Source organism: Panthera onca, chromosome E2 (assembly GCF_046562875.1).
Source record: "Panthera onca isolate mPanOnc1 chromosome E2, mPanOnc1 haplotype 2, whole genome shotgun sequence".
In the NCBI taxonomy this organism is placed as follows: domain Eukaryota; kingdom Metazoa; phylum Chordata; class Mammalia; order Carnivora; family Felidae; genus Panthera; species Panthera onca.
This window is the reverse complement of record NC_138353.1, coordinates 57,270,328-57,282,834: the sequence shown is the minus strand read 5'-3', so window position 1 is coordinate 57,282,834 and position 12,507 is coordinate 57,270,328. Positions and strand designations below refer to the sequence as shown.

Genomic DNA, 12,507 nt, shown 5'->3' with positions numbered 1-12,507 from the left:
GGGCACCAGGACAGGAAGCCACGTGATATCCAAATAAAGTGTAGAAGGCATTACCAGGGGGGATTTCACGACAACGACCACAAACCCACAAACGATTCCTGGTTTAAGGAAGGACTGGTCAGTTCACACTAATTACCCCAAATCATTTCATCAGACAACAAATACTCACAAATTAAGAGATGTACTTACACTTCCATTGTCAAAGTTCATCCTTTATATCTGTTAAAATGTTGAAAACTATTGGCATTAGAAATGTTTCCAAGTTTTCCACTGGTTCACCTCAGTCCAGGGAACAGGGTTCAACAATCATATGGAAATAGAATACAATCTATATAAATTTTCAAAATTGTAAGCATAACAATCCAATTTTATTTTATTTTTTCAAGTTTATTTATTTATTTTGAGAGAGACAGAATGAGCAGGACAGGGGCAGAGAGGGGGGACAGAGGATCCGAGAAGCGGGCTCTGTGCTGACAGCAGAGAGCACAATGTGGGACTCGAGCCCACAAACTGCGAGATCATGACCTGAGCCGAAGTCCGACACTTAACCGACTGAGCCACCCAGGTGCCCCAACAACCCAATTTTAATATAAAACCCTTACTGTTAACTTGTGGTTGTCATTCCCAATTGTACACAAGTAACATGCATCTCATGATGCTTAACACATGGTAAGTGATCGGTATCTGTTGAATTAATGAGTGAATGACCAGTGTCTCTGCAGGGCTCTTAGGACAGAAGGTCTAATAAAACAAATTTATTAAGATGCTCAGCCTGGGGTGCCTGGGAGGCTCAGTGGGTTAAACGTCCGACTCTTGATTTTGGCTCAGGTCATGATCTCACGGTTTCGTGGGACTGAGCTCCAAGGCGGGCTCTGTGCAGACAGCACCAGCCTGACTGGGATTCTCTCCCCCTCTCTTGTCTGGCCCTCCCCTGCTTGTGCACGTGCTCTCACTCCTGCTTTCGCTCTGTCTCTTCCAAAATAAATAAAATTTAAAAAAAAAAAAAAAAAAGTTCAGCCTGATGCAAGCAGGATACAATTACCAAATCCTGTCACATTATTTCATTACTTGTTTTCATTACTATTCTTTGAAAAAGACTATGAGAAATCAAACTATTCTTTTGCTACCTTCCCCATGCTAGAACTTAAAAGCACTCAAATTATACTTAAAAATAAACGTATTAAAAGAATAACCTCAAAGAGTTGTTAACATTTATGTTCAACTGACTTTCGCCACTGCGGTTTTCTAAAAATGGGTATAGGCAATATTGTTTGAAACGTGAATACTAGGACAATGAATGTAGATGAAATTACAATTGAGTTTATATATCGTCACGGCTAGTTATTTAAGTCAGTTTTGCATTGTAACTGGTGCTTATGACAATGGACTGAATTAGGGGTGCCTGTAGTGCATGCAACTCTTGATCTCAAGGGTGTGAGTTTGAGCCCCACAGTTAAGCATAGAAATTACTTAAAAAAATAAAATCTTGAAAAAAAAATAATAGAATGAATTATGGCGAAACATGCCTTCACTTCAAAACCACTATGAATACATTACACGTTAGTTTACAATGAATCTTGTACCTGTTCATACTAATTTTAACAATGAGCTATTCATGTTTGTATTTAAGTTGAGAAAAAGGCAAATATCAAACCTCTTAAGAAAACAAAAATCTTTCAATTACACATTTGTAAAAAATTACTCAAATGCTAAGCCCCCTTTTTTTTGCAAAGAACCACAGGAAATACTCACAAAGTAGATGAACAAGTGAACAAGAAGTTAAAGGGAGAAACTTCTGCAAACTAAAGTATCAAAAATTTGACAACATTCCAGCCTCCTGTGAGATCTCATTTAAGAGAAAAAAAAAAAAAGTTTTCGCGTTTTAAATTTCAGGATAGGCATTAATCTCAACAGCTATTAAAATCGACTTCATTTCCAAAGGGCGAGAGACACCCAACAGTTCGCAGAGGCGATCTACCGGCCACCAGTTTTCCCAGTAGCTACTTTGTTTCACTTTCCCACATTTCAATACCAAAGCACACTGGGACGGTATAAAGTGCAGAAATTTCTAGGGATTAGATGTCAAAAAACCAGCGGTCTAAAGCAAGCCTGAAAGATAATACCACAGGAGCAACTGTAATACCCAGAGTCATTGAAAATTGGGGGGGGGGGGGGGGGGTCAACTCTACACGTACACCTCCCCAAAAGAGAAAAAGGTGCGTCTCACTGTTTCCCTCCACTATGGGATCATTATAAATGGTCCCTAAACTTCGGCTGGCGCTGTGACACGGCGCGTCAGCGTCAGCCAGGCTGAGATGGGTTCATGCAAAAGATGTCACTCAGATGAAGTAAAAAGTACGGTCCTGGGGACTTGATTTCCACTTTCCTTTGCAACAGTAACCGAAGGCTGTTCCCCAGTGACTCGCGTCCACAAACCAGAGAACCAGCAAGCCCCCCGCGGTCAATCAAACTGAGGAAGCGACCTTTGGGGGCACGGGGGCAGCGGGGCACCCCCACGCCTTGGGGTCCCGCTCCGCGCCCAGAGGTGACCCGAGTGCCTGGAGAGCCCCGCCGCGCCGGGGCCTCTCGAAGCCCCCCGGCTGCCTCTCCCGGGGCGCCCCCCCCCCCCACCTCCGCACCCCCGGCTCCCCCGCGGTCTGCCCGGAGGTTAACCCCTTCGCGACCCCCGCGGGCGGCTCGGCGCCCCTCCCCGCTGCTCCCCGAAGGCGGGCCCCTGCTGGCTCCGCGCGGGGCGGCGGCGGGCGGCCGGGGCGCGGCGGCGGCGGGAGGCCGGGGCCTAGTCCGGGGCAGCGTGTCCCGGCGCCCTCCCCCACTCCCACACGCTCGCTCCGGGCAGGGCGCGCCCGCCCGCCCCGGGGCCGCCCGCCGCGGCTCGGGGCCGCTCCCGCCCAGGGCGCGGGCCGGCAGCTACCTGCGGGTTGCGGAGGGCCATGGCGGCCCGTTTCAATGAGCCTCGGCGCTCGTCCGACTCCTCACGCTGCTTCCCCCGCCGCCGCCATCTTCTCGCCCGCACATACACACTCGCATCGGCCGCCGCGCCTGCGCACTGGCCGCGCGCCGCGGGGCGCGGGGCGGCCGGGCGCGCCGGGCGCCTGGTGCGCATGCGCGGCCGACAGGTGGGCGTGCGCGGCGGGAGCGGGCCTGGTGGACTCCGAGCCCGCGCCCCTTCGCGGTGCGGGCCGGGGGGGCCGCGCGCTGGGGGCCCCGGCCGCGGTCCCGGAAGGAGAAAGGGCGGGGGACGGGGGTAATGATGCCACAGCGCCCAGCCGGCCCGGGCCTCTCACCTGCTGGCGGGCCTCCGGGGTGCTGGGCGTGACTCGGGACGTCCGGAGCCCGGAGCCGCGACCTGCGGTCGGCCCCGGGCGCCGAACCCCAAGGTCTCCCTGGGCCGGGGTCCCCCAAATGAGCGCCGAGGGCCCGGGAGGAGCCTCCCCTGCTCGTGGTGATAACAGTTCCGTGCGTTCATTCATTTATTCACTGTTCATCCCACAAACGTTGCCTGAGCGCCCACTCTGGGCCACGCCTATTGCCAGGCAGTGGCGAAGACTGAAACGCACACGTAAAGCGCTTAGCATTGGGGCCTGGCACCTGGTGAGCGCTCAGTCAGTGTTGCCCGTTACACACATGCAGACAAATCGACTTTGGGGGCACGGATTCCAGAAACAGTGAGCCCCCTACCAGGCCACGCACTTAACCGTCTGGTTGGGCCTCCCTTTCTAGGTGAGTGATTTCAGACCTGTTACTTCCCTTTCTAAACCTTTCTGTTTTCCTCACCTGTAAAGGAGACTCCTACAATTTCTGAACTCACAGGATTTCTGGGAAGGTCCTATTAGATGAGTGTGAACAACTTGGCCAACTCTCAAAAGCAAAAAAAAAAAAGAAAAAAAAAAAGTAGCTTCTGTGATTCTTATTCACAACCCTTATCCCTGGTCTCGCTTGTTCCACGAACGTGCACGGAGAGAGCTTGCTATTGCCAGACCTCGTGCCAAGCAGCAGAGGTCAACAGTATGATCCATGGCTACATTTCAAGACCGAGGGCCTCGCCTTCTCAAAAATGGGATGCCATGAAAAATAGATCAGGGAGAGGGAGGAAACTGCTCTAAAATGAAAGAGCTAAAAATATAACCAAATACAGTGGGTGAATCTTGATGGGATCCTCATGTGTTTTTTAAGCCGGTGAATATCTTTTGACAGAGAAAATTGGAGTATGGCCCGGAGATACAGAGGCGTTCAGTGAATTATTGGTAATGGTCGTGGCATACTAATGATATTATGCTCACGTGAGAGAATGTTCTTATTGTTAGAATATGCCTCTGAAGAATTTAGGGGTCGATGTCATAATGCCTGTGAGTTATTTTTTAATGGTTCAACAAAAAACGGCGTATAAAGACGCACAACTGTACATGGAAGGCAAGCGAGGCGTATGTTAGCAATCGGATCAAAGGGGTACCATCAACTTTGCCGTGCGTTTGAAAAATTATATAACAGAAAGCTGGGGAAGCAATATAATATTGTATCCATGCTATCCAGAAACATAATATATGCGCATGGATAAAGTCAAAGGCATGTGAAAACCCACTGGTGTCTTGGGGTGGTTGAGGTCTGATTTTTATTGGAACGGTGCTTGAACAAAAAATAAAAATTATAATAAATAAGACCTAATTCTAATCTTCAAATCACTCGTAGAGATACTAACACACGGTTTCTCGATACAAAGGAGTAAATAGTAAAGAGAAAATATCGACAATCATCATGGGCCCTATAGTGCTGAGCAGGCTCTGGTCTTTGCAGTGAGTTTAGGGACATTGGAGGAACCCAGAGTCAAGATAAGCCTGAATTAAAATCCTGACTCCCCCAACTCACCGGTTGTGTGAACTTCAGCAGGTTACTTCACCTTTCCGTGAATCTTTTGTCAAAAGGGGTACAGTTGGCAAAATAACGCCAGCCCCCCTCCCATCCCCAAAGTACCCACGTCCTAATTCCTGGACTCTGTGACTACGTGACCTCATGTGACAAAAAGGATGGGATTAAGTTGAGGACCTTGAGAATTAAGGACCTTGAGAGGAAGAGAGCTTTCTGGATGAACTGGGTGGGCCCCTTGTAAGCACAAGGGTCCTTATAAGGAAAAAAGGGAGGCGGCACCAGAAGCAGAGTGGGGAGGGAGAGGGAGATTGCTCTGAAGATGGGGGAAAGGGCCATGAGCCCAGGAATGCACGCAGTCTCTAGAAGCTAGAAAACGGAAAGAAACAGATTTCCTCCTACTTCTCCCAGAAGGAACAGAGCCTTGACCACACCTCGATTTTCGTAAATCTTCTGACCTGCAGAATGGTCAAATAGTCATAGGTAAACCAGTAGATTTGTGGTCCTTTTTTACAGCAACAACAGGACGTTAGGTGACACGGGGGATAAAACCGCCACTTTGCAATATCGTGCAATATCGCCACTTTGGAATATCGTGCCTGGCACTTTTTAACGGTCGTTCACATTTGGAAGATGTGCATAACTCCGTGAATCGATATTTTCCATATGACCCGTGTGGGATGTTATAAAATCATGCACAAGATAGACTGATGGATTTCCATCTGAGTACAATAACGTTCATTGATATGATTTCACACGCCAATTTGCATTTTCCCTTAAGAAATCTGTCAGCTTTGGGCAGAGCAACGAAGAAAGATAGCCACAATTATCTGCAAACCTCACTTCTTAAAAAAATGAATGGGGGCGCCTGGGAGGCTCAGTCGGTTCAGCATCCACCCTCAACTCAGGTCACGATCTCGCGGTCTGTGAGTTCGAGCCCCGAGTCGGGCTCTGTGCTGACAGCTCGGAGCCCGGAGCCCGCTTCGGATTCTGCGTCTCCCTCTCTCTCTGCCCCTTCCCCGCTCATGCTCTGTCTCTCTCTGTCTCAGAAATAAATAAACACTTAAAAAAAAAAATTTTTTTTTAATGAATGAAGTTTAAAAAATAAAAACATCACTCCTTTTGAGGAATATACTTTTTCGGACAATACCCCTCCCTCCCTGCCCCCCCCCCCACATTCCCTGTGCAAGGCTGGATTTTCTCCATACGCTTCAGTAGTCAAAGCAACATATCGCAACAGACTGAATTCGGCAGCAGATACAAGAACCCAGCTATTTTCTTATTAAGCCAGACGTTAAAGAGCTTTACAGAAACCCACCATATACCGCCACTCCCCTCACCCAAATTATTTGCCTTGGAAAAGTTATTTTCCACTTTTAAAAAAAATACGTTATTTTTATGTTGATATACAATGAGTTTATGATTATTACATTATTATACTTATTTTTAAATGTCTCAGTTTTCATTGCCCCCCCCTTTTTTTTTTTTTTGAGAGACAGAGAGAGAGAGAGAGAGAGAGAGAGAGAGGGGATCCCAAGCAGGCTGACACGGAGCGAGAGCCCACAAACCATGCGATCATGACCTGAGCTGAAGTCACGAATTGGACGCTCAGCTGACTGAGCCCCCCAGGGACACCTCAGTTTTCATCCCTGAATGGTAAATAACGACAGACATAACTTATAAAAACAAAGGCTTTCTGGAGTCCCGAAGGAAAGCAGTTTGAGAATGACAGCCCCAAGGTACCAGGCTGCCCGGAACTTTCTTTCCCCTCACCCACTCGGGTCTCTGATGGCCACTGTCTCTGAGAAGAGGTCATGGCCACTCTGGCCCTCATGGCCACCTTCCGTCCTTCCCTCCTGTTAGCCTGCTTTGTTTTTCTCTACGGAACTTCTCACTCGCTGACAGTCTGTGGGATCCCCATCTCCTCCACTGGACCCTAAGCTACCGGAAGCTGGTGCTCACTGGTATTTTTCCAGCGTGTTTAACAGTTCCAGACATTGGACTCAATACATGTTTGTTGAATGAATGAGCGAATGAAAGGCCTCATTTAATTCTCAGAAAACCCAGTGGGGCGGATGCCACGGGCTTCCCCGTTTTAGGGCTGGGCAAACCGAAAGAAGTCAAGCGACTTGCCTACACTTGACCTTCCAATAAATGGGGCACACTGCAACGGAAAACATGGGGTTGCCAGATGCAGAGTTGGGATCTCATCTGGAAATTGAGCCAAGTACCGTAAAGAGACATTTTTGAGGCCACCTGGGAGTGTAAGCGAGGTCTGGCGGGCACCCAGGAATCACTTATCACTAAATGTGACCGGTGTGCCAGTGCCCTTGTGGCCGTGTTCGAAAATGCCCCTTCTGGTTTTAGGAGATGTGTGCTCAGGTAGGTAGAGGGGAAACAATGCGATGTATGAGATTTGTTTTAAAATGTTGGAGGAAAGGGGCGCGTGGGGGGTTCAGTCGGCTAAGCGGTTGACTTCGGCTCAGGTCATGATCTCGTGGTCTGTGGGTTCGAGCCCCACGTCGGGCTCTGTGCTGACAGCTCGGAGCCTGGAGCCTGCTTCGGATTCTGTGTCTCTCTCTCTGTCTCTGGCTCTCCCCCGCTCACACTCTGTCCGTCTCTCCTTCAAAAATAAATAAACATTAAAAAAATATTAAAAAATGGAAAGTTTCCACGGGACCGTTGAGGAGCCCCTGAATCACGTTTGCCCAACAGAAGGGTCCCACGTGTCTCAGGAAAGAAGCCACCTCGTATAACTATCCAAAGGCTGCTATAACAAAGCACGAACCAGAGACTTAAGACCCCGGGAATCTGTCCTCTTACAGTTCTGGGGGCCGGGAGTCTGGGATGAAGGCGTGGACAGGCTGGGCTCCTTCTGGACGCTCCGCGGACCGTCTGCTCCAGGCCTCTCTCCAGCTTCTGGCGTTGGCAAGCCTCGGCTTGTGGCCGCGTGGCTCCCCTCTCTGCCTCCGTCGTCACGTGGCCTTCTGCTGTGGGGCTCCTCTGGGCCCCTTAATAAAACCAACGCAGAGGACTTTTCATCCAGAGCCGATTGGAGCCTGAGGTTGTCCACTTGAGCCCCCAGCTGCGGCTCGCGGCGCAGGACGTGTTACGTGAAACCTGCTTAACGCTACCCATCAAGGCCGCACTCCGGCCCGGCCGGCTGCCCTGGGAGCACTCGGGGACCCAGACTGCCACCTCCCAGCCCGTGCCCTTGCAGTGGTGCCCATATCTCCTCTCGTCCTGCCATCGCTCTCGTTTTGGGTTGGCAGTCGTGATCGAGTTGACGTATCCGTGCAAAGCAGCAGCACACCCACCCACTGTCCCTGTCTCCCCCACACCTGGCACCACCCCAGGCAGGGACATCCCCGTCGCCAGGGGAGACACCGGTAAGGAGGGCGGAGACAAGGGGAGAGGCACCAGTGGTCTGGATGGCACTCCCCATTCTGAGCCTGCCTGAGAAGGCACTGAACGCTCACAGGAGGCTCACTGCCATTCTGATTTTTCACTGATTTTCCGGAACGTCCAGCATATCCTGCCGGCCTCAGGGGACCGGGCCCGGGATCGGCCCAGAGACGGATGTGCCGGCGACTTCAGTCTCATGAAACGAGCCATTAACCACGGCACCTTCGCATTAGCGAGGAGTTCAGGCGGCAACGTTGCCATTTAATGCCCTTCATTTGTCTCCGTCCCGTCGCCCCTGCGAGCCCTTCCTTCCCCACTCGGCCAAGCACAGCTTCGTTTTTCATGGGCTTTCGTCGAACTTAGGTTTTTCTCTTCCGCCAGACAGGCAGCTCGGAGGGGAAAAGAAATAATCTTCAATCTCCTGCAGCCTACAAAAATAAGTACCTTTTCTACTCTAAAGGCAAGATTAATTATTATGACAAAACCAAGAGATTTTGAAAAAAAAATAATAATAATCCGTGACCCCAGCACCCCAGCACAAATACTATGACTTCTCAATTTTTTTTTTTTTTCTCCCGAACGCTGTTAACATGGATGGGGCTGGGGGCACCCGGGTGGCTGAGTCGGTTAAGCATCTGACTCTTGGTTTTGCCTCAGGTCACGATCTCACAGTTCGTGGGTTCGAGCCCCACACTGGGCTCTACTCTGACAGTGCAGAGCCTGCTTGGGATTCTGTGTCTCTCCCTCTCTGTCTGCCCCTCCCCTGCTCACGATCTGTCTCTCTCTCTCTCTCTCTCAAAAATAAATAAGTGAACATGAAAAAAAAAATTAATAAAAATAAAAATAAATTATGGGGGGCCTGGGCGGCTCAGTTGGTTAAGCGTCCGACTTCGGCTCGGGTCATGATCTCACGGTTCATGGGTTCGAGCCCCGCGCCGGGCTCTGGGCTGACAGCTCGGAGCCTGGAGCCTGCTTCGGATTCTGTCTCCCTCTTTCTCTCTCTGCCCCTTCCCCCGCTCACACTCTGTCTCTCTCTCAAAAATAAATAAACATTTTTAAAAAGTTAATTAAATAAATAAATAATAAATAATAATTAAAAAAAAAAAAAAAAAAAAAAAACATGGATGGGACAGGAATCTCCAGAGTGGACTTTGGGGTCCGATGGGTCTGAGCTCATCTCCTAGGTGTCTGTCCGCTCAGCCGCAGGGGATCCGTGGGCAAGCCCCCTGCTGGAAGTCTCCATTTCTCTTCTCCCAGGGTCGGCGGGGTGCAACAAACATCCTAACCGTCGGCTAGAGCGGGGCGAGCTGAGGATCGCAAAGAGGCGTCAGCCAAGGCGTCCCAAGCAGCCCATACCAACCGACCCTGCGAGGGTTGCGGTGGGGCCTCAGCAGGTGGAGAGCAGCTCGGTCCAGGGAAACGCTGGAGGAATCCACGTAGTACCTGGAAAGCCGGGCTGGGCTGGCAGTGAGGCCTGGCAGAGAGGAGGCAGGTCGTGTAATGACGTCTACCGTGTACTGAAGGCCGTGTGCTGGACACTTGGATTACATTGTTTATTTGCCTCAGCCCGCTATTTATTCATTTGGCAAAAGCTCCTGGAGCTGCTACCGTTCGCAAGTATTAATCCAGAAGCTGGAGACGGGAGGGAAATTGACGCGAAATGTATCCATTCACTGACTGCACGTACAGATACACGCGCGTTCTTAGCTCAGGTTGTCGGTGTAGTTTGTTCCCAGGATGTCACCGACGCTGAGGACACTGCCGTGAAAGGAGTGTTTCTTAACGCGTCTCCATCTGACTTTATTTTTGATTATTATTTTTTTTTTTTTTTAATTTTTTTTTTTTTTCAACGTTTTTTATTTTATTTTTGGGACAGAGAGAGACAGAGCATGAACGGGGGAGGGTCAGAGAGAGAGGGGGACACAGAATCGGAAACAGGCTCCAGGCTCCGAGCCGTCAGCCCAGAGCCTGACGCGGGGCTCGAACTCACGGACCGCGAGATCGTGACCTGGCTGAAGTCGGACGCTTAACCGACTGCGCCACCCAGGCGCCCTATTTTTGATTATTAATTGAATAAGCAATGACTGGGTGGCCGGCGAGCACAGTTCAGCTGGGGGATCACCCAGGGGTTTCCTGACAGGTGTGACTTCCCATAGAGGAGGCCACGTAGCGCTGAGGACACAGAGCAGGAGACTGATCATCTTTTGTCCCGTCGCACGATGCTCAGCCAAAGCCGCGAGGTTCCCCCATTCTGCCCCGATAATTATGAAGCTGCCCTGGGGAGGTGAGGTCCACACACGCCTTGCTTTCTATTAGAGCCTCAACTCTAGCATGATCCCTGACCCGTGGTGGGTGTCCCACTAATACCTAATGAATTAATGAACAGTTGGAGCCCCAAGAATATTAGAACCATAAGCTAGAGTCTCCAGACAGGGAGGCAACAGCTTTGAGCCTTCCAAGGCTCACGCTTTCTCCTGAGCCGAGATTCTCTTTCTTCTGAGCCACGACCGATTAGATCTCCCAGACGTGACGAGGTGACCCAGCTAGTTAGCAACGGAAAAATTAGCCCCTCGCACCTTGGCTGGGTGATAGCAATACCGTATAATGCAATACCCCACCACTCCAACCTGCCGCTTCCGTCTAATCCCGAGGCAGTGGCCAGAGAGCCTGGTAAAACTCACACTTGATCCTGTCCCTCCTCTGCCCGGGACTTTCCACGGGCCCCCATCGCTCTGAGTAGAAGTCCACACAGTGACCTACGAGGCCCTCCACGATCTGGTCCTGACCCCCAAATCCTGTGCTCCTTCCCCGACACCCTCTCTTCTCTAGCACACCAGCCTCCCTGCTGTTCCTCCTGCCCCAGGACATTAGCACTTGCTCGGCCATCCGCCTGGAATGTCCTCTCCACATGTCCGTTCTCTCTCACGAGGACCTCCCTGGTTGCCCTTGATAAAGTGGACCTTACCCCCAACACCGTTTATCCTCTTTTTTGTTTCTCTTGTCTCCTTAGAACATGTCCTTGATATGCCATATACTTATTTTCCTTAACACATGTCTTTCTCCCCAAAACGGAAGCTCCATGAAAGCAGAGACGGTTAGGGTGTGTTCATTCTAATATCCTTACAGCCTAGAACAGCGCCCGTCCCATAAGTGTTCAGACACCAAGTTTATGATCAATGTGCTGATTTAATGAGGCGCTTGGCTAATGAATGCAAATGGGGGTCTCCTGAGGGCCAGGACAAGTCACTTTCTTTGGGGACTTCTCTGTGGAGACATAGGGAGGATGTCCCCAAATCTCTAAGATCTCTTACCTCCGGTGACTTTACCTCCAAACATCAAGATTTTGACTACTCATCCGATGGTTCCAAAACATGGTTTTGTTGGGGTTTTTTTTTTTCCCCATTTGAAATGTGCCCTAAAAGCACGCTGGCCTATATTGCCACCACACTCCAAGTCACCCTGGGGATTTCTTCCTGCGTTAACTCCCCCCAGAGCCATCTGTGTGGAAGATTACAGACGGCTGCCAGCTCTTTGACACTGTGCCCTGAGAGACGGAGCCGGCTTCCCTCCCCTTAAATTGCTGGCCCCGTGACTTGCTTGACCAACAGAGCGCGGTACCAGCCCCACTTTGTAAATTCCAAGGCTGAGCCTTTCTCTCAAGTACTTGGAGTGTTTCCTCATGGAAACCGTGAGCCCACAATATCATGACAGATAATTGTCCTAAGCCACTCTATTTCAGGCGATCTGTTACGCGGTCATAAATAATCAAATGCCCCCGGTCTGCTGGGGCTGCGATGACAGAATAAATACCGTAAACTGGACGGCTTGTAAACGGTGGAAAAGCATTTCCCGCAGTTCTGGAGTCTGACACGTCCGAGATGAAGACACTCACGGGTTCAGGGCCGCCTGGGGAGCTCAGTCGGTTAAGGGTCCGACTCTTCATTTCAGCTCAGGTCATGATCTCACGGTTCGTGGGTTCGAGCCCCGTGTCGGGCTCCGTGCCGACAGCTCGGAGCCTGGAACCTGCTTCAGATCCTGTGTCTGCCTCTCCCTCTGCCCCCCCTTCTCATTTTCTCTCTCTCTCTCTCTCTCACACACACACACAAAATAAATAAATAAACATTAAAAAAATAAATAGTAAAAAAATTGGAAAAAAAAATTCCAAGGGAAAAAATAATAATAAATAAATAAAACCTCCTGAGGTGTTTTTGCCTCTTGTTT

General features: G+C 50.2%; 1 protein-coding gene and 1 long non-coding RNA gene across 2 annotated transcripts in view; one reads left to right on the top strand and one right to left on the bottom strand.

Moving 5' to 3' along the window:
- The window catches only part of USP10 (ubiquitin specific peptidase 10), a 69,406-nt gene extending 66,267 nt beyond the window's left edge, over positions 1-3,139 (bottom strand). Inside the window, exon 1 of the mRNA XM_078439114.2 lies at positions 2,933-3,139. Within this exon, the coding sequence (XP_078295240.2) occupies positions 2,933-3,124 (192 nt within the window). The 5' untranslated portion in view covers positions 3,125-3,139. The remainder of the gene's footprint in view (positions 1-2,932) is intronic.
- An 18-nt stretch (positions 3,140-3,157) lies between these two features.
- LOC145713237 (uncharacterized) lies at positions 3,158-6,536 on the top strand. Its single transcript, XR_014136286.1, has 2 exons — positions 3,158-3,741; positions 6,399-6,536. It is a non-coding gene; the product is annotated as an uncharacterized LOC145713237 (long non-coding RNA).
- Positions 6,537-12,507: the final 5,971 nt, after the last annotated feature.